The sequence below is a fragment of the Paralichthys olivaceus genome, chromosome 5, assembly GCF_024713975.1.
Source record: "Paralichthys olivaceus isolate ysfri-2021 chromosome 5, ASM2471397v2, whole genome shotgun sequence".
In the NCBI taxonomy this organism is placed as follows: Eukaryota; Metazoa; Chordata; class Actinopteri; order Pleuronectiformes; family Paralichthyidae; genus Paralichthys; species Paralichthys olivaceus.
Window position 1 is genome coordinate 18,652,469 of NC_091097.1, and position 20,392 is coordinate 18,672,860.

The 20,392-nt window shown below is 45.7% G+C and overlaps 2 protein-coding genes across 15 annotated transcripts in view; one reads left to right on the forward strand and one right to left on the reverse strand.

Moving 5' to 3' along the window:
• Positions 1-340: 340 nt before the first annotated feature.
• cbx7a (chromobox homolog 7a) lies at positions 341-4,827 on the forward strand. Of its 3 annotated transcripts, XM_020105990.2 has the most exons (6): positions 341-778; positions 1,760-1,803; positions 1,982-2,047; positions 2,519-2,585; positions 2,871-3,189; positions 3,272-4,827. In XM_020105990.2, exons 1-6 carry the CDS (start codon positions 710-712, stop codon positions 3,808-3,810), a joined length of 1,104 nt encoding a protein of 367 aa, XP_019961549.2. In that variant the 5' UTR covers positions 341-709; the 3' UTR covers positions 3,811-4,827. The 3 variants fall into 3 exon arrangements, with proteins under 3 accessions (XP_019961549.2, XP_069380926.1, XP_069380927.1); XM_069524825.1 differs by lacking the exon at positions 2,519-2,585 and having other exon boundaries at positions 383-778; XM_069524826.1 differs by lacking the exons at positions 1,760-1,803; positions 1,982-2,047; positions 2,519-2,585 and having other exon boundaries at positions 384-778.
• A 1,022-nt stretch (positions 4,828-5,849) lies between these two features.
• ep300b (E1A binding protein p300 b) overlaps positions 5,850-20,392 on the reverse strand; it is a 27,007-nt gene continuing 12,464 nt past the window's right edge. For 4 of the 12 annotated variants that reach the window (XM_069525661.1, XM_069525659.1, XM_069525660.1 and 1 more), the window contains 14 exons: positions 20,364-20,392; positions 17,792-18,031; positions 17,482-17,570; positions 16,293-16,403; positions 15,367-15,423; positions 15,098-15,175; positions 14,502-14,569; positions 14,167-14,317; positions 13,279-13,539; positions 13,008-13,173; positions 12,394-12,561; positions 12,133-12,294; positions 11,592-11,873; positions 5,850-10,639 (listed from right to left, as the gene is read on the reverse strand). The exon at positions 20,364-20,392 is cut by the window's right edge and continues 123 nt beyond it. In XM_069525661.1, coding sequence (XP_069381762.1) covers positions 7,217-10,639; positions 11,592-11,873; positions 12,133-12,294; positions 12,394-12,561; positions 13,008-13,173; positions 13,279-13,539; positions 14,167-14,317; positions 14,502-14,569; positions 15,098-15,175; positions 15,367-15,423; positions 16,293-16,403; positions 17,482-17,570; positions 17,792-18,031; positions 20,364-20,392 — 5,285 coding nt within the window. In that variant the 3' untranslated portion in view covers positions 5,850-7,216. The remainder of the gene's footprint in view (positions 10,640-11,591; positions 11,874-12,132; positions 12,295-12,393; positions 12,562-13,007; positions 13,174-13,278; positions 13,540-14,166; positions 14,318-14,501; positions 14,570-15,097; positions 15,176-15,366; positions 15,424-16,292; positions 16,404-17,481; positions 17,571-17,791; positions 18,032-20,363) is intronic. The other 8 variants (XM_069525669.1, XM_069525666.1, XM_069525667.1 and 5 more) reach the window with 3 other exon arrangements.

Below are 20,392 nucleotides of genomic sequence, written 5' to 3' on the forward strand. Positions count from 1 at the left end.
CATCACAACTTTATGCTCGTGACATTGTGATTTTTTTCATTAAATTACAACTTTTTTCACATAATTGTTCGATTTTGTTGTCGAAAACTCCGCTCGAAATGAAAAACAAGTAGACTTAGTGAATGTGCGTTTGCATCTTTATCTGAATGAAATTTAAGATTTGATATAAGAACATTTAATTGTTTTATTTAATTTGATTTAGAAATCATTACAACATCAGTGTTTTCTTAAGTTTCGCAATAACCTTGTCCTCCCTCCTCCTCCTCCTCCTCCTCCTCTTCCTCCTCCTCCTCCTCCTCTTCCTCCTCCTCCTCCTCCTCTTCTTCGGCCCCTCTCCTGCACTCTGCTCCAATTTGCGTGCGCGGCCTCGCGGACGCGGGCACGCCTATTGGGGGGCTCGGTCCTACGCAACAAAAAGGTGGCGCGCCCGGCTTAAAGCAGCGCGTTGTCCGGTGTTGATGTGTCGCAGATTTTAAAAAGTGAGGGAGGGAGGCAGAGAGAAGGAGAGAGAGAGAGAAGAGAGAGAAGAGAGAGAAGCGAGAGAAGAGTCAGAGAGGGAAGGAGAGTCAGAGTAAGAGAGAAATAGAGAGAGGGAGGGAGGGAGAGTCAGAGAGAGAGAGAGAGAACTTTGTGTTTCCTCCTCCTCTCTCTCTCACTGTTTTTATTTTGTGCGCTCCGTCCTCTGAGCGCACACGCGCAGTGTGGAGCGATGGAGCTGTCATCCATAGGAGACCAGGTGTTCGCGGTGGAGTCCATAACGAAGAAGAGGGTGAGGAAGGTGAGACACGCAAACTTAAATAACTTATTATTCTCAGTCTTCAACATGGATGTTGTCCCAGTGGAGCAGCGTGCGCTCACTGTGCCATCCTCTGTCCTCGTGCGCTGCCAAAACTAGGCTGCGCAGTTCTCCCCGTGCACTTTACGCAACAACAACCTCCTCCTTTCTCTCTGTGTCTGTTGTTTGCGTGGAAGTGTCGCGCGGTGCTGACCTTTAACCCCCCTCGCGCGGGGCTCCGGCTGCGGTGCTGCGACACGAGCGTGTTTTGGAGGCGCCTACGCAGCTGTAGTAAACCGGAGAAGGGGGCGTGTGTTCTGAAAACGAGCTGCGCAGTTTATTTGGGTTACGGCGGCGTGCGGAAAGTGCTGCGTAATGTCACCGAGTTTTGCGTGATGGTGTCCCGCCGCTGTGCGTGTTGTGGTGACGGTGGTGACAGAGGATGGAGCCGCTTTTACGCACCGGACTCCGCATGTTTACGCACAGCTTGTCCCGTAATCCAGAGGAACAGCGCGTGACGTCAGCTTCATTCAATGTGCCACAGAAAAGTTTAGGACATTAAATCATGTTCATGTCCACACGCACGCGCTCCGCGCACCAGTTATCTCTTGTTATTGTTTGACGGGTCCACACGGAGGTGGGACTCGAACGTTGCGCAACGCCAGTGTTTACATGCTCGTGTGCGTGGCCCCACCTATCCGAGCCCGCCGGTGCAAACGTTGAGAGAATGAGCGCGTGCGGTCACGTCACCGCGGCGCGCGAGAGAGAGAAAAAGCTGCTGGCAGTGACGTCATTCCCGAGAAACACCGAGAACAACGTCCACTCCCCCAACCCCCGACCCCCCCCTTCTTAAAGTGACAGTCACCCTTTTTATTCTTACACGCACACACTCACAGCACCAGTACAGATTAAAAAGTGCAGGTTGTGTGAATGTGTTGTATCTCACCCTCCTCCCTCTCTCTCTCTCTCTCACCCCCCCTTCAGGGTAATGTGGAGTATCTACTGAAATGGCAGGGATGGCCCCCAAAGTGAGTAAACCTTGAGTCATCGTCCGGTGACCTCATTCCCTCTATATAAACTCAGGAACCTTTTTTATAACGTGTGTGTCGGAGCTGGAGCGGGCAGTGTGTCCTGTGATAGATCGATGGACAGATGAACAGATTTATGGGTAATTGATGGGATTTGAACGTGTTTTTGTGTCACCAGGTACAGCACTTGGGAACCGGAGGACAATATTTTGGACCCTCGCCTGGTCCTAGCATACGAGGAAAAGTGAGTAATAACAGAAAGTCTGGTTCTTGCGAAGGGGGTTTTCTTTCAGTTCCCTTTATTTTAGCTGCTTTCAGACAAACACTGAAACTCCTGACATTCTCCTGAGGGGCTGTACGTGACAACGCAAAAGTCCCAGGTCTGGACATTTTCTGGAGGTTCTCGTGCCAGCCCCCTAGTCGAAACTCTTCACAGCGAGCGATTGTTCCAAAACTAAAAGAAAAACCAAAAACACGGGATGAAAAGCAGAAGTACACACGTAGAGGACAGACGTAGATGTCAAGAGAGCTTTTGGTTCATACGTTGGATTCTTCTGTTGTTGTGAACGTGTCTCAGTGGAGAATCTCCAGCGGTGTTATTATCAAATGAGGGACATTCTCCAGCGTTTATGTCTGAAAACTGTTTCACAGTCCGTCTCTTTTGGTCACTTTGTCTCTTTCCTCTCCCGTCCCTCTGTGTCCACCTCTCTTCCAGTCAGGAGAAGGTCAGAGCGCTGGCCTATCGCAGGAAAGGTCTCAGACCCAGGAGACTCCTGTTGCGGGTAAAGAAACTTTTCTCCTGCTTTACTTCCTTCAGTAACTCTTAACTGCTGCAGGGCTTGTTTGTGTAAAGGCAAATTTATTAGGAACAAACTGGGAACGTCTTCGAATAATCCTCAGACGAGAGATCTTTGAGTTGAGGCATTTTAAAGACCATTATTGGTTTTGGTCTTTCATCAACATGAATATACAGTATGACAGGATTTATCCCTTAAGGCTACATTTCCCAGAACTCAGTGCTGTTCACACCTCAGTGATTCCTCTGTCACCTTTGCTCTGAACATCAGAACCTCTTTGCCATGGACCTCCGCAGCGCCCACAAGGCGGCAGTAAAGCCAACTCCCCGGCTGCGTCTCTCCCTCACCCGCGCCATGAGCACAGACGTGGACCAGGGTGAGCGCAGCAGCATTTACCGCCGACCGCTCAGGAGGAGGAGCCACCAGAGGGTGGCTAAACGGGGGCCGGACGGGCCTTCGAACAAACCTCTCCAACCACTGAGGAAGAAGGAGGAGCCAATGGAGGAGGACTGGAGCGGCACCAGCGAAGAAGAGAAGCAGGAGGAGTCCGAAAGCACCTCAGAGGAACAACGAGAAGACAGTTTATACGGTTGGTTTTCCAAGTAGATCAGTTAGAAATTCAACGATGACCTTTGACCTTTGTGATTAAACTGAAGCTTTCTTTCTCCCAGGTCATTCGGAGTGCAGCTCCCTGCCGCTGCTGGAGCGTCAGGACCTAGAGATGGACGTGGAGGAGAAGGTGGACGCCAACCTGACCGTGGCGGGCTCAGAAACATGGACTGACAGACCAGATGTATATGAAACTAAACAGAACCAAACGTTTGCGTGCAGCCAATCGAAGGATGGCACCTCGGTGATGGTGGCCAGACCAGGAGATGCAGTTACCGTGGGCGGCAGGTCAGATTGGGCCAGAGGTGAGGAGGAGGTGGAGTCAGGGTCGGAATGTCCCAGATTAGAGAGGAACGACACAATCACAGTGATAGTGAGCGTTCAGGGGAGCGGCAAGACGGGGGGCAGCACAGCCGCCGCCTGCTCCACTGCTGAGGCGAGGAATGAGGAGGTGGGCGCCGACAATCAGAGCCTTACCACAACGACACCGGGCGACACCGAGCGTTCCGGGAAAGTGATTGTGACACACGTGACCATCAACTCGCTGACGGTGACTTTTAAAGAAGCGACGGTGGCTGAAGGCTTCTTTAAGGGCCGCTGAACGAAAAGAGATCCGAAACAAACACCATCAGAGTTTCCACTCAGTCATTTTCTACATGTGAATAGTCGTGTATGTAAAATAATTCCATGTTTACAAAGCTACACTCATTTCCTACTGAGTTCCATGAAGACATTTTTTGCCTTTGAATGAAGAAGTGAGTGGTAATCCTGATCATTGTGGCTCATTAATCAGCATGACAGGAAGCCTGAGGTCCCCAAAAAAAAATCATCTGTTGCAATAAATCGATCACAATGATTTCATTCCCGGGGCTGCTGGGTTTACAGAGCGAGGCAGCGGCCTGACAAACGTTCCAGTCGACTTACTTCCACGCAGCTACTTTTTCTAGTCGTCCTCAGTGCTTTCCTGGCAGACTCACATCTGCTCTCGGGGCCTGTTTCAGTCGCTCCTCTTTCTTACGGATAACGTTTTGTAAAGACACTGCTCTTGTTTTGTTTTGTTTTTTGTTTCCAGTATGCACACAGAGCTAAACCGCATGCCCCGTCAGCCTGTGCCACACATGCACAAAGCCCTGTCCTGTGTTTTATTGAAGAGGTTTATTTCTGTCACAAAAGACATGAAACAAAGAGATAGAATTAATGCCTGCTGCGTAGATGAAGTTCTGCATTTCAAGGGAGGTGGAGGCACAAAAAAAAAAAGAAGTACACAGTTGTGTTCGCTGTCTGCTGTCTTTTACTTTATAAAATGCTACCTGGTTCTATTTTTGTATAACCAATTGATAGTCCGCTCTTTTCACTTGCCTTTGTGCATTTCAAAAGAGGAGATATCAGTTTACACTGCCGCTGACAGCGCCGTGTAGGGTGATGTACAAATGGTAGAAACTGTACGTTAGGTCAGTCTCTGGTGGGATATTATTTATTGCATGTCACATGTATAAGCTAAAGTAATTTATGTCACTAAATGTATGTGAATAAGTCTCTTATCTGACAAAGGTAACATGTCTGTAGAAACTAATTTTTATTTTGACTGCATTTCCAATAAATACGAACTTGAAAATAAGTTTAAGTGTTTTTGTTGTTGTACAAATTCCAGTTGGGCCAGGCTCACACCTGGGTGTGTATAAATATATATATAAAAAACAATAAGAGTTATGCATTCAGTGTCTTTTTATCAAACTATCACGCTGCCATGTGTCACCACTAGAGAGCACAATGTTCCCAGGAAAGACAAACGTGTGAGTGAGTGTGTATGTGTGTTTGTACAGCTGACTTTGTGAGGACCAGTTTGAGCCTTTAACCTACAGAGTGAAGACATTTTTATCAGAGTGAGGACCCCCCCCCCCTTTAATGGACTGTTTGGGAGTCAAGACTTTGGTTTTAGGGTTAGAATTAGGTTAAGGGTCCGGGTTAGGTATTTAGTTTGTTAGGATGGTTAGGCTGAGGGGCCACAGTCGGAAAAATCCATTTATCCAGTTTAATTTTGGGGTTACTTTCTTAATTTCTCATTATTGATATAAACAAATTTTACATTTAAATTGGAACACAGGTTTATTTATTTCACCTAAACATTATTAGACCAAATATTGTAAACATATATAACTTTGATAGTCTGTTCTTAAGATCACGACTCTGATATAAATGCTGCTAATTAGAATGGAACAGACATTTTCAATTAAAGTTTTAGTTATTGAGAAATCAGATGTAAAAATGATGTACTTTCTTAATTACTTAGAAATAATACATGGTAATACAATTATACTCATTAAAGTAATAAATTAATTTTATCTACTTTAACTTAACTTTAAATACATTTTTAAATGTCATTAACTTTCGTAAACAGCTCAAACGCCAGTCACCAAATGTTCCTCATCAACTGTAAACTGAAATTAATTTATTTCAAATTGTTTTATGAAGTTTTCTTTATCAAGTTCTCGCATTTTACTTCAGCTACGTCTTCAGAAATCCAGTTGAGAATAATAAAATAATCCTCTGGAGAATGAGGCTTTGTTACAGCAGAAGTTCTCATATTCACCAAATACCTTATCGTATGTCTCACAAACAGCCACATGCAGGACACGGCACTATTGGTAATTTTCATTTTATTATAAAAAACAGTATTTGAGTCCACAGTTTGTGTTTCTTTGTACAGTAAAAAATATTAAATTAAAATCCCAAAGTTCAGAAAGATAAAGATGGAGTTGAGGAGGAAGGGAGATCAACTTTCTCGTAGAAGAGGGAGGGAGGGAGGGAGGGAGGGAGGGAGGGGATTTAAAGTCCGAGGGAAGCAGCAACGGGGCCGAGGCAGAAAGACACGGAGACTTTCTCCTCATTTCTGTGCAACACAGTTCATTTGGATCAAAATCTTCTGTTTACTCCAAACAGTAGAATCCTAAAAACACTAAAAGGAGCCCACCCCACCCAGTTTCTTTTCTCCATGTCCCAGCTCATGTACTCAAAATGTTACAGGCACACAGGTATGCACCCCCCCTCCCCAAGCCTCCACTGCTCCATATTAAGTGTCTTTAAAAAGGAAGGAGTGCACACACATTCGAGGGAGAGGGCTTGCATGTTTGCGAGGGATTAGTCCCTTCCAGCATGGCCGATGTCCAACGCAGAGGCTGGTGGAGACGCCACGATGTGTCCGCTCAACATCTCAAACTCACAGCAGACCCTCAACCGCTGCGATAAAACACTGACATTTCTTTCTCCCCCACCTGGACAGACCCAACTAAAGACGGCTACAGCGAAGTGAAACAAGAACTAACGCCCCCCCCCACCCCTCCCGACAGTCAATAACAAAAATATATTTCTATACAAATTTAAGCAGTCTCAGGGTACATAACACCCCCGCCCCACCCCCTTTAAAGAAAACAATAAATAAAGCAAACCCAAACATTTGAAAAGGAGGATATGCATCATGTTTGGATTTACAATAATAATATTAATAATAATAATCCACATCACTCTGCAAAACAGAAATAGACAGACTGAATGATGGGAAACAAAACCGATAAAAAAGTTCTTTGCATTAAATCATTTCCTCTTTAATCTTGACCACGTTTAAAACCTTAAAAACATTTCTTAAAAAAGGCAAGTTCTCCTATTTACCCCCGAAAATATGACCTTTCTTCTATTCAGCAAGATGTGGAGGTGAGGAGGCTGCTCGAGAAACCGCCCCCCCTCTCTGTCCACGATTGGCAAAAAAATATATTAACAGCAATAACTTACAATTCATTTATTCTAATTCATTTAACGACTGCTTGATTTATTGTTCATCTCCCATAGGAAGTTCAGTTCAATGCATCTTTATTGAAAACATTTTAAATAACATTTAATAATAGTATAAAAAAGAAAGGCTAAGTAATAACAATAACACTGTCCTGGGTGAGTGCAGTTTGTGCGAAGAATCACGGAGCATTTCAGCTCAACATGACACGTTAGTAGAATTCCTACATGATGTCTAAAGGGTTGTGATTCATATTCTGGCCCAGTGGGTCCTGACTGTTTCCCCCTGGTCCGTGGAGACCGGCCATGCCACTCAGCTGAGATAACATGGCGCTCTGGTCCGACCCAAACTGCTCCATAGAGTTCTGTTGCTGCTGTTGTTGTGGAGGGACCCCCATGCCTGGGTGGTGCTGGTTCAGATGGCCTGGGTGAGGAGAACCCGTCTGCATCTGAGGAGAGATGTGATGTGGGGAGGGCTGGGGCTGCATGCGCGGGGACGGGCTGGAGTGCGGTGGCTGGGACTGAGGTCTGGGGGAGGGCTGTGGAGATCGCACCTGGTTAGCCAGCGATGTGGGCATTGTCTGGCCCTGCAGGTGCGGGGACTGGGCCATCTGCTGCGGCTGCTGAGGACTCATGGGATTGCTGTGCTGGGCCGGTGACCCGCCGGGGCCAAGATGCTGCTGCTGCTGCTGGAGCAGCCTCTGGTGGAGGGCCTGTTGTAGCAGAGCTTGAGAAGATGGAGGGCCACCTTGAGTGGGCTGAGGGCCTTGAGATGGCTGCTGAGGACCTCCCACACCTGGCCCTGCATCGCCCCCTGGCAGACCAGCCATTGCATTCTGCTGCTGCATCTGGAGGTGGTGCTGGTGCTGGAGCCTATGCTGCAGTGCAGCTGTAGCTTGCTGCTGGGCCACAGATCCTGGGTAACCTTGCCCCTGCTGGCCTGGGGGACCACCAGGCTGCTGGGCGCCATGAGGAGGACCTCCAGGCTGGCCCTGTCCCCCTGTTGGAGGCTGCATCCCAGACTGTCCCATGTAGCTCTGCCCCTGTGGTGGTTGTGGCTGCTGGAACTGACCGTGATTTACTCCCATTTGTTGTTGCTGCTGCTGCTGCTGTTGTTGTTGTTGCTGCTGCTGCTGCTGGAGATGCCTCCTCATGAGCATCTCTCTAAACTGGGTAGTGTTGAGATTTCCCATCTGTGGCCCCTGGCCATGCATACCCCTTCCTCCCCCTTGCTGCTGCTGCTGCTGCTGTTGCTGTTGTTGTTGCTGCTGCTGCTGCTGCTGCTGCTGCTGCTGTTGTTGTTGTTGTTGTTGTTGCTGTTGTTGCTGCTGCAGAGCTGCCACTTGTTGTTGTTGTAAACTACTGAGCATTGGCCTCTGTTGCTGCTGTTGTAACTGTTGCTGCTGTTGTAACTGTTGTTGCTGTTGTAACTGCTGTTGCTGTTGTAACTGCTGTTGCTGTTGTAACTGTTGTTGCTGAAGTTGCTGTTGCTGCTGCTGTTGCAGCTGCTGTTGCTGCTGCTGCTGTAGCTGGGCCATAGTGGCCATGTTGACATTCGTCCCTCCCTGACCTGCCATATGCATCCCAGGCTGGCCGGAGCCTGCAGAATTCATGTTCACCTGTGGTCCCCCTCCTGCCATGACATTACCAACAGGACCCCCTGTGGGTCCAGGACCTCCCGGCACGACACCCGGTCCACCTGGAGCCCCCTGCACCCCCTTGTATTTTGAAGCCCTCTGCTTAATAAAAGCAGCCATGAGCTGTGGATTAGACCGCAAGATGTTGAGGACTTGCTGCTGCTGGATCGGTGAGCTAGGCGAGCGGAGAGTCCGTAACAGGTCTTGGAGGGCAGCCTGGGGGATGTTGACACCAGTAGCTCCAGGGACAGCTCCCCCTGGGACACCGGCACCTTGCTGCTGTGCCATGTTTATCAAGGCAGCATGGCCCTGAGCTTGTTGGTGGTGCTGCTGCTGTTGTTGCTGCTGCTGCTGCTGCTGCTGCTGTTGTTGCTGTTGCTGCTGCTGCTGTTGTTGTTGTTGTTGTTGGTGTTGTTGTTGTTGTTGCTGCTGTTGTTGAATTTGCTGCTGCTGAGCTGCCATCATGGCTGGATGGCTCATTTGGTTCATCATAGCTTGTCTCTGCTGGGGTGGCATCCCCTGGGCTGCCCACTGCTGTTGCTGCTGCTGCTGCTGAGGGTTTTGAAGTGGTGCACCCATCCTCTGCTGCATTTGAGGGGGGAGTGGGCCCTGGGGTAGGTTACCCTGCTGAGGGGTTTGCTGCATGGGCCCCCCAGGACCAACCATCATGCCTGGTGCAGCGCTTTGTTGTTGATCCATGTGGGCACGAGCAGCTGCCACTGCGGCCGTCTGTTGTGGCATGCCCTGAGGTCCAACCATCCCTACTGCCCCTGGGTGTCCCATGGCCATCTGTTGACCTTGACCCTGTTGATGGTGCGGGTGAGGAGGCATCAAGCCTGCAGCTGCCTGGGCGGCTTGTCGTTGCAGAGCCATCTTTCTCTGAGCATCAGCTACCTGTTGGATCTTCATGGCGATTTCTACTGCTGCCGGTGGAGGCCCAGAAGGAGGCTGCTGTTGCTGCTGTGAAAGGGGAGGCTGGGCCTGGGGCTGGTTAGGAGGTTGCTGGCCCCCAATACTTCCAGCCATGACAGTGCCACCAGGCTGTGGCTGGGGAGGTGTTGCAGACCCAAGAACTGGTTTGCCCTGGGACTGATGGATTGGGGAGGAGCCTGGAGGTCTGCTGGCATATGGAGGCAAATTGTTCGGGTGCTGTTGGATTTGTTGAGGGTTGGTCCCTGCTCCACTATGCTGCTGCTGCTGCTGCTGCTGCTGCTGTTGTTGTTGGACTTGAAGCATCTGCTGCTGATGTTGGGGAGAACTCATTATCCCACCAGCCCCACCACCTCCGGCCGTCGCCATCTGCTGAAACTGGTGGTGAAGGGGGTGTTGAGGAGGCATGCCACTTTGTGAGGGCATCCCACCTTGCTGCTGTTGCTGGACTCCAGGTCCTGGACCCATTCCCTGTTGCGGGACTGGAGGCATGGTCTGAGTTGGTGTCTGGGGAGTTGGGGGCTGGGTTCCTCCAGACGTAGGGGTACTTGGTGCTGTGCTACCATTGTTCCCTGGTGATGGAAGTCCAACAACAGGTCCTCCGGGTGGCCCACCAGCGGGCTGCCCGACCCTCTGCATGCTGGCCATTCTTCTCCTTAACATTTGTGCCTGCTGGAGCCTGTGCTGTAGCTGCTGCTGCCGCAGCTTTTGCTTGATGTTCAGACAGAACGGGACTGGACATTTGTTCTCTTGACAGTGTTTAGCATGGTAGCAGCACAGAGCAATGAGCTGCTTGCAGATGGGGCAGCCACCATTCGTCTTGCGCTTGCAGCCTTTTGTGTGCTGAACAACACGCTTCATCTTCTGGCAGGACGGCAGAGAGCAGTTGGCGTTGCGGCACTGGCACGCATGGACCAGCGACTGAATACACCGCTGGATGCTTAGACGACGGGAGTCTCCAGGGCTCTGAGTAGCTGCTGCTGACTGGTTGTTGCTGTCGTCATCCAGCCCAAGCCCCAGTTTATCCATCTTGTGCTCATGACCTTTAATGTTGTAGCAGGTGATGCACAAGTCATAGTCCTGCAGGAGGAAGGAAAAGTAGAGAGATGGGAAAATTAATACAAGCACATGAATCATTGAAACAAGTTAAACCAAAGTGTTACAAATCAATTTTTTTACATTACACATTCAATAAATGTTCATGTCTCAACGTGTCTTTTGATAAATCCACAACTGCTTCATCTTGATAAACAGTTATCTTCTCACCCACATTTTACAGTAACACAAACAGTTTTGCTGTTGTGCAACTTTAACATCTGAAGAAACAGCAGTGAGTCTTTGTAACTCCTCCCACATGAATTTTTCATACTTTCAGCAAGGAATGCTGACAACGAACACTACAGCCAAAGAGCTATTGTAAGGGCTCACTGGTGCCCTGGATACTAAACAGCTGCCCAGCACCGCAGAGACCCAGTCTGCAGAAGCAGTCTATTTGGCTGGACACCCCAGTGAACACAACTAGCAACGATTGGAAGAGGGTGATGAGGAGCCATGGTGGAGCTGCTGAAACACTGACTGTAGAACAACAGAATCAGCTGTTCCAAATTGGAAGGGGAGACAAAAATCTGTTTATCCACCGTGCTTCTGTGGTCTACTTTCTACTAAAACCTCTTCCTTTATTCATTCAGCAGCCACCTTATGTAAGAGAAAATCTGAGGAGTTAAGCGTTAAAATATTATATTTGCATATATAACCAACCTTAAGAATATTAAATTCCAAAAGTATATAAGAGTTATTACATTAAGCAACAATTTAATTCATGTCTGAGCTCCTAGCTCTTTCTGGAACACTCATGAAAAAAAAGGATTGAGCTCTGGGGATATTTTAGTTTAAAAAAATTTACATTACTGCCACACAGCTCCCAACTGTATGTGCAGGTATTTAGTCTTAGGTAATACTACCCAAAGACTGCAGAGTTTTTACCAGCTAATACTGTAAGTAACATCATAGTATTTAAATTTTTGATTCTCACCTCGCAGACGGTGCAGTGGAAGCGGGTCTCCACGTGGTGTTTACACTCATTGCAAGTGTAAACGAAGCGGTCCTGGCTCTGGTTGTGCAGCTCCACCAACATACACATGGAGCTCCACATGGACCTCCTCAGAGAGCTGAACTCCAGGTGCTTGTCCCTGGCCAGAGTCAGGAAGGCGTCGCGGCCATCCATCAGGTCACAGGCCATCAGCGGGTCTACGTCAGTGATGGGGGGCAGGGAGTTGGCTGTGGGTCCGGCAATGAGGCGGATGACAAAGAAAACCTGGGAATAAAAGTGGAGGTCAGCTGTAAATTTCCTCAGATTGTGTGGATGATGTGTGATTCATGCCCTCATCTGTTAAATTCATTTTGCACTTAAGAGGAAAGCAAAACATAGTACAAAGGAATATTCCCAGAATTATTTATACTTTCCCATAACTGAAAACAAGGATCAGTATCTTACTAGAGAATATCCTTGATTTAGTAAGTTATTATAATATTCTTAAATAAAACAGTTAGCATATACTGCTACACACACATACCTCCTTATGTTTCTCCATGGTAGCGTAGAGTTTCTGAGAAAGGTCATTGGAAACATTGGGCATCCCCGGTTTCTTCTTGTTGGCTCGGCTCAAGCTGCTCTTGTTCTTGCTCGTCTTTTTATTGTTCTTCTTTTTGGCATTCTTGCTGTCTCCTTTTGTAGCCTGTGCATGTTTAAATAAATGTTTCAATACATAACACGGCATTAACAAACATTAAGAGTCTGAAAGTGATGAACGCATGTGGACTCTCGCTCTACTCACATCTGTGCTCTCAGTGGAGGTACTGTTCTCCTCTCTCTTCCTCTCCTCCTCCTCCTGCTCCAGCTCCTTGATGCTCTCCTCCAGCACGTTTGGCCAGAAGTCGCCCTCAAAATATGGCAGCTCCTTGGGGCTGGTCAGCCGGTCCTCTGTCGCTTGCTTGAAAACATCCTGAGGGACAAAGAGAGGACCGTTAAATACTCACAGTTGATGTCATTAACAAATCATAGTATTGAGATGATCATTCTTGACCTGGGAGACAGCAGATTTTAGATTTTCTTTAATTAAAAAACATGATAGGGCTGCCACCTTGTAGATAAAATAAGACACTGAATACATCTGCATGTATGCAGTGAGACTAAGATGACTCATTCATGTCATGTTACTATCAAGGTTATAACGTGCGTCTACTGCAGTGAATGCTGATTGAATCCATTCACACGGCAGACAAAGGCCAGATGTTAACAGGTGTTAGTGGGTTTTTTAACAAGTGGAAAGGGGGGTTTACTTTACTGATAAGTCAAGAGGGCATGTAATACATAAAGCTGATACAGAGTGCCCTCTGCTGGATCATGACAAGAAGTACTTCGGATGGTCTGATGTGCTACATGTCTCACCTTGTAATCATGGACAATGCGCTCAGACACAGCCTTGTCCAGCATCTTCTTGTACCACTCCTGCAGGCGCTTTGGCTTGGGGATCTTCTGGTCCGACGGATGGCAGTGAAAGATGTAATCATCCCCTTCACTGGGTGGACAGGCCCAGATATGACCCGTTGTAAACCTGGAAGGGGAGACATGTAGTTTCATCAATTGAAGCATTCGTAAAGAAGTTAACTGACTTCCTTCTTTTTCCACCTGCCTCCAAAGATTTAAACTCTGCTCTTACCCCTGCCTCTTGACATACTCCAGGTAGCCAAGCAGGATCTCATGGTAGACAGCCGTCCTGAGGTGTCGAGGTTTGAAGAAGTGCACGCTGTCCAGGTAAGAGATGTACACTCGTCTCTGATTGGGAGGCGGGCAGTCGGAGCCGTACTCTTGAACATGCATGCCGAAAAAACACACGTCTGCTCCGTCGATGTCTTCGAATGCAAACAAGGCTTTCATCCTGTAGGGGAAGGACTCCGACATTTCTCCACTGTCCACAAATCTGGATAAAAAACAGGAAGCAAAAAGCTGGGTGAGTAAATCAGCTGTGAAATCCATGAAATGTCATCATCAACTCTTCCCTTCTCTTCAAACCAGCTCATAATTATCAAACCTCAGCCTGATGTGTGACCTGCTGCTGTTTGTCTCCATCTTTACTAACTTTTCATTTATTTTACTTTGCAGTGAGACGCTCTGTTTAACAGATCAATCATTCACTCGTTAAGCTACAATCAGATCTAGACACAACTCATCTCCTTCTCAATGGAGTTATTAGACAAAGACACGATGACACACCAGTGCTAAAGACATTTTTAGACATGAACTCCGGGGAATGTCCGCACAATTGGGTCCAGATTTTCTCTGGTTTATTTTATCAGAACACATTTCTACTTTAGTTGACGCTGTGGTATCCTGAAAGCACATACATCCAAACTTGATAAGCACTCGTTACCGAACAGAAGTAACAAAAACCAGAAGAAAAGAATTGCCGCACACCAGTAGATGCTCCCACAAACTCCCCTTTAATAGCCTCTCATCAAACATAATCAATAAGCCATGATCCTAAATTCATTTTATGGAGCTTCTTCCACCACACACAGAATCTGCAGCAGCAGGTTTAACCTCTTACCTGGACTTCATGCCTGGCTTGACCTCAACCACCTTGTCCGAGACATGGACGACTCGGATGGTGATATCGCCAGATTCGGGGTGGCACTGTCGCTTGAGGTAGTCGTTCACGCGCATCTCCAAATAGCCCCCCAGCTTGGTCTGGGGAAGTCCTATGAAAAGACAAAAAAGGAGTCGGGTTAACAACAATTTAAAATGATCATTTACATTATTCTGATAAATTCTTCACATTTCAATGACGTCTGCCATGTCATCATACTCGTGGCCTTTTGTAGGGTAGTGGTCATAAAACACAAAAAACATGTATCTTGTATTTGTTCTCTGTACTCTACTTACTTTTAGCTGCGTATTTGTTCTCTTTCCGTGTCTTGTTTGCCTTTTTGAGGCAGTTGTCACATGTGAAGCTGTGGTTGGGGAGGAAACAAATAGTAAATCAAATTTGCAGGAAGCCATCTGCTCTGTCACAATAACCACCGGTGACTGCGATAAAAAGGCATAAATCAAGAGACAATTTGGTCTTTAATGTCAGTCGTTTCTTCCTCAAATGATAAAATGAGTCTGAAGTCACTTATAATTACAAACAGAACCCACATGTAGGGAAATCAAACTTTATGACTCGCTTTTCACACAAGCAACTTTTATTGTTGATGGAATAAATCAAAGCTCTAACTTCTAAACTTTTTCTCCAAACTTCTTCTCAACATGCTGAAACTGTGTGAGATTAGCTTGAGTCTGCAATGTTTACAGCTACGCAAAAATGTGCCGTCACATGTGTCATGACATAACAATATTTCCAGCACCTTTATGATGCTTTTCCTGATTTTAAAGCTTCAGGGAAAAAAGAATCGAGGAACACAAAAGGGTAAATTCATTTTCCAGACCCATGTGCTCATGTAACAGAATGTACAGTTTGCATATGATAGCTAGCTCACCCTGAAGGCCATATGGTTTCATGATGCAGGACACAGATCTGGTGCATTTTACGACCGCAGTCAATACATTCCACAAGCCTGAGCAGAGAGAAGACAAAAAGGCAGACACAATATTACTGTTTGTTCTTCTACAGGAGCAACAAAGTTACTGCCAAAACATTTATAACGATGGAATAGAACATCTTTTATCTCACAGCAATCATTGAAAAATAAATTATCACAAGGTCATGACAAAAAAACAAAGTTATTATGTTAAGAAGGGGACGTACAACTCGGGATCAAGTGTGTCGTTCTTCTTTCGTTGGAACTGGTCTTTGTTGATAGACCTGTGAGAAGTATCAGAAAAACAAAATACTGTAACAACACGGTAAATCCTCGGTGAACTAAACACTACGAACACAGTTTATCGTTATACTGATCATTTGTACAATCTAGAAATAGAAAAATCCTAACGTTGATATAACTTGTATTTTCTATGATGGTGATGAAACAAATACTCAAATAAAATCAAAGGAATGTTTGTTTTACTAAGATGAACTCCATCAATTTTACACTCAGTTACTTCTGAAACAATTATCAGTATAACATCTTCAAGATAAAACAACCTGTGTGATGTCACAGTGGTGTCTTCAGGGTTATCTTGACTTCGGCTTAAGGCTTGAAATGTTTTACAGAAAGTCTCCATTACAAACTGAAGGTGCAGAGTTTAAAATGAGTCAGACAGGATCTGATGAAAGTCGCATTACGGGAAATCTAGTATTCACTTTAGCTTGACCCATACAAGAGACTAAAAGTCAGGAAAGCTTACATCTGCTGCTGTGCTGTTTCTTTCTGCATTTTTCAAAATAAATCTGTCTTTTATGACTCCTCAAACTTTGCTGTACCGCAAATGTTTTCTGTTTTTAAATGCTTAAATTTCAACCAGACAGATAAAACAAAATCTATAAACATTCAACAATTCGTGATCTTTAATCTAATTCCACCACTGAGCTGCTGGTGGGTCAGTTACTACAACGTGATACAAGCTGAATATATGTGATGCTGTCAAGACTAAGGAACAAGATGGTTTTAACCCTACCAACCAAGACATTTAATTGCTGACAGTTCTAATATCTAACTACTTGAGAAACTTTAGGTTTTATTTGTGCTTTTGTCTGCTGGTGTGGGAGGAAGGCAGGAGTCTGAGAGTACTCACGTCTGAGGCTGAGAGGGGTCGTCCCCCAGGGAAACGCACTCGCCCTGGATTTCGTTGAAACACTTCTCACAGAAGTGGTACCTGTCAGCAAGAAGCCCATATTTTGGTGAACTACACCGTTCGCCATCATCACAGCCAATCACAGAGAGGGCACGAAGAAGCAGCCGCCAATCAGGGCAGGGCAGGACAGGCCAGGGGGCGGACACACAGGAGGAGGCAGAGGGCAAGGTAGGTCGTCGCCAGGCGGAAGCAGCCAATCGTGATGCAGGGTTTTTGTGTGGGCGGGTGTTTTGATTTTGCGCGTAAATTTTGGAGTGGATGATTGGTCACACCAAAGCAGGCCAATGCAGACATCACAAGCGTTAAAAAAGGAGGGAGAGAAGGGGAGAGGGGAAGGGGGCAAAGGGAGATGGGGGAGGGGAGGTCAAAATGAATATTAAAAAAGCGTGAAATAAATCGTTACAGGTCAGACGGAGACAATGTAGAGACAGAGAGGGATAGGGAGGACATGGAGGAGGAGGGAAGGACGGACAGGATGTGAACAACAACCAACAGAGGACAGAGAGCCAAGGCAAAGCAAAGATTAGCGTCAGACGTCCAGTGGTAAACAACAACAACATTACAGCAACATGAGAGACCACTAGGAGCTGTGGAGGAGGAAGGGAGCGAGGATACGAGTCTCCATACATGAAAGGGTGGATGAGGAAAAAAATACATACATGGTAAAGCAACAGAGACCCATCATCCTTTCAGTTCATTTATAAAGTGGGAACCTTTCTTCTGGTGGTGAGCATGGATTACCCCCCCGCATTTATAAAACACAGTCGTGTGTGTTGGTTGTGCATCTAAAGTTACTCAGTGGAAGAAATTGTGCCAGAAACAAAGACTAGTTGCTGAGGAAGAAGACAGGAGCCCACTTTATGAATGACAACAATGAAAATGAAAATTAAAACGAACTATGGAGATGGAGCCAGGGTAACCATTTGAAGCCAAATCAAAACTCATCTGTGATTGCACTGATTAAAAGATGCTGTTTGAAATACACTCAAATATAATGTGCAAAATATAACAAGACACAAAGAAGCTGATCTCATTGGCTGCAAAATGTTGAAATTTCAATACAAGTTTCTGAATACTGTTTGTCTGTGATGTGCGCATGCTTGTGGTCTAATGTCTCGAAAGCCCTTACCTGTTCTGGTAGCTAAAGTACGCAGCATCACGTTGGATGGTGCATAATTGTTTTCCATAGCAGCATAGAGTTTGAGGGGAAAACTCAAACTGCAACGAGAAAAGAGACAAAAAGAAAAGCTGTTTTTAAAACTGTTGGACAGGAACTGATCATATTACACCCGTCATACATAATTCATAGTTGCATATTCATATATAAATGTTATATCTGTTAATATAAACCTGCAGTCAGCAGGTGGTTAGTGTAGCTTAGCACAAAGACTACACCTGCACATGAAATGTAAAAAACAAAACGCCTACTGCTGACTCACCTTCCTCCCACAACAGTATCCCAGGCCCTGCATGACAGGGTCGATCTCAGACTCAAACACCTCAGCCAGCTTGGAGCAGTACTTGTACACACGTGACGTCTTGCGGTTGTAGAGCCAGGCGTTGTTGAACATCAGCCAGATATCGTCGACATATTGCCACGGCTCCTGGTATTGTCCTGTGTCCAGCTTCCTCTTGATGGTTGACAGGTCCATGGGGTTCTTCACAATATCAAAGTAGTCCTAGGTTTGGAACGGGGTCGATCCGGATTCAAGTGAAGAGTCAAGAGAAAGTTGAGAAGGGAGAGAAGAAAGAGCAGCAAGATGGTGTAACGGTTTGGCCGTCAAAGGTAAGAGGATAAGAGAGAAAGGGAGGAAGAGTATCGTCATCATCAGTGTTGTGGTCGTCAGGTGTGATGAAGGCGTTGCAGTTGACCAGGTGGGACCAGAGTAGGGAGAGAAGAGGGTGCAGGGGGACAATGTTGTTGAGCGCTGCAGAGAAGAAGGTTCACGTGCAAACAGAGAGACATGACAACTTCTGCCCTCCAGCTCTCTGCTTTGCACCCTACATGTAAAATCCCTATCTGAATTGTGCAGCAGGGACCAGACGACCGCCACCAGTCCGTCCAGTCCTCTGCTGCTCGTGCAACCACAGTCAAAACTTTAAAAAAAGGCTACAGGTGCATTTCATGCGATCACATTGATAAATAATGACTACAGGATCACAAGGCTGATCTTTAGGTTGAATTTGTCTTAAAGAGTAAAGTGATTAACACAGTTTGACTGCCAGGGGAATGATTCTCTGCTGAGGTTTGGAGGCAAACAAAGCTTTCAGGCCTGGGTATCGATCAGGGTGCAAAACCAAGAAGAACAGAGCAGGGGCAACAGCAACAGGCAGACAGAGATTTACTGTTTTTAGCAACATAGCGGTTGGCGTTAACAACGGCAGCAGTGCAAGTAGCAATATGATGACGGAGTTAAAGCCAACAGTGTGAAGCAAATGTAAGAGGGGCGGTTGAGTCTCCAAGTTATTTTTCTGTTCCCGTCGTCTGCACTCTGCTTCTCCTCAAAAAACAATATCATTTGAAAAAGCAGCAGAGGAGAGGGCGAGGAAAAGAAAAGGCCTTTTGGAGACTCAACCAAAATAAAGGGGGAAGTGTGACTTTCAAAGAGCAGGGTCCATCCCTTTGTCACCATGGCAACAAGAGTTAGGAAACAGACCCTCATCTCTGAATGGAACCACTCACTTTGGTAAACAAGTGATGTATAATAGAATAGCAACCTACAGACACAAATTTATATCACAGTAATTCAATGTTTATAAGCCCCTCCAGGTGGGTGGGTAACTTTAATTTGTATAAAGTGGCTGAATGTTTCTCTGAAAATGGCGTCATACTAATTGTACAACAGTGGAAAGTTGCATCACTTGACTGTGGAGGTTCCTGAAGGAGAGGTGAGCCAATAGCCTGGTGCTCCCTCATCACTGCTCAAAAAATGGCCTTTATTAAAACCTCATATTAAAGAAGGCGGTGAAAGAACTGACAGTCACTGTTCTCAATACAATAATGATTTCTACTTGTATGCATGTGCATGTGCGGTCTAATCAAATACTGTTTTTCCGCCTGAATTGGATGCAGTGAGGGTAAAGTTATTGTCCCACCTCTACACACCGCCCACCTGAACATTTGACACTTCTACTGCTACTGGTGAGGAACTGAACTAGAAAGCTAGCAATGGAATACGAGGATGAAAACTACAAAATAAAATGCAGGTCAAATTAAAAGCTACGATTTATGACAAAAGGCAAAAGTCAAACATGATAAATTATGTGTTAAATGAAAGCAATTGAATCGTGAACAGTTTTTAGGGGTGAAAGCAAATAATGTTCTATCTATGAAATATCCCAATTGAAATAGGCCATGATGAAATTTCTCCTTTTTTGGATTTGGACTTCTATAAAAGACAATCCATGATTTATTTATTAGGCAAAATGGGTCTGGTAATATTGTGTTGTTCATTAGGTTTTTATAATTTGTGAGTCGCTGCGGGGGCCTACATTTAAAGTTTAGTCAACCTGCCCTTAAAGCAGTCAACACAAAACTGAAATGTTTTTAAAAATGTGTAATTATTCAGCCAAACTAGGTTTTCATGTTTTTTCTAAATCAGATTTTCCTGTAAGACAACATTTACTTTGTCCTTTACTATTGTTTCAAAGTAAAGTCAAAGTTCGTAAGAGTCATTGCTTTGATTTACAAATGACGAGAAGTTTCAGAAAAGAGAAAACACAAATTCACACACACACACACACACACACAAACATACATACATACATACAAACACACACGATCACACACTCTGACATCTCGTTTTCTTCACTTCTGACATGCAATGGGAGAAACCAACTAAAATGTGAAAGGTACTGTAAGCAGAAATATGAAATCAATTCTGATGACAACTATGACAAAGCAGAAAAAAATATAAAAAGATGAAAAAAATAAAGGAAAACAAACAATAAAAAAAAAAACTACGTTTTAAGAGGAGTTGAAGCAAAATGGCAGCCAGTGCAGTCCCTTACCAGGTTAGTTTTGTTACTAGTTCGAATAC

Excerpts from the sequence above, each read along its gene's own strand:
- cbx7a (XM_020105990.2), top strand. The coding sequence starts at position 710 with ATGGAGCTGTCATCCATAGGAGACCAGGTGTTCGCGGTGGAGTCCATA. Across the intron at positions 2,048-2,518 it reads GTCCTAGCATACGAGGAAAA|TCAGGAGAAGGTCAGAGCGC; the intron begins GTGAGTAATAAC and ends CCTCTCTTCCAG. Across the intron at positions 2,586-2,870 it reads CCAGGAGACTCCTGTTGCGG|AACCTCTTTGCCATGGACCT; the intron begins GTAAAGAAACTT and ends TCTGAACATCAG.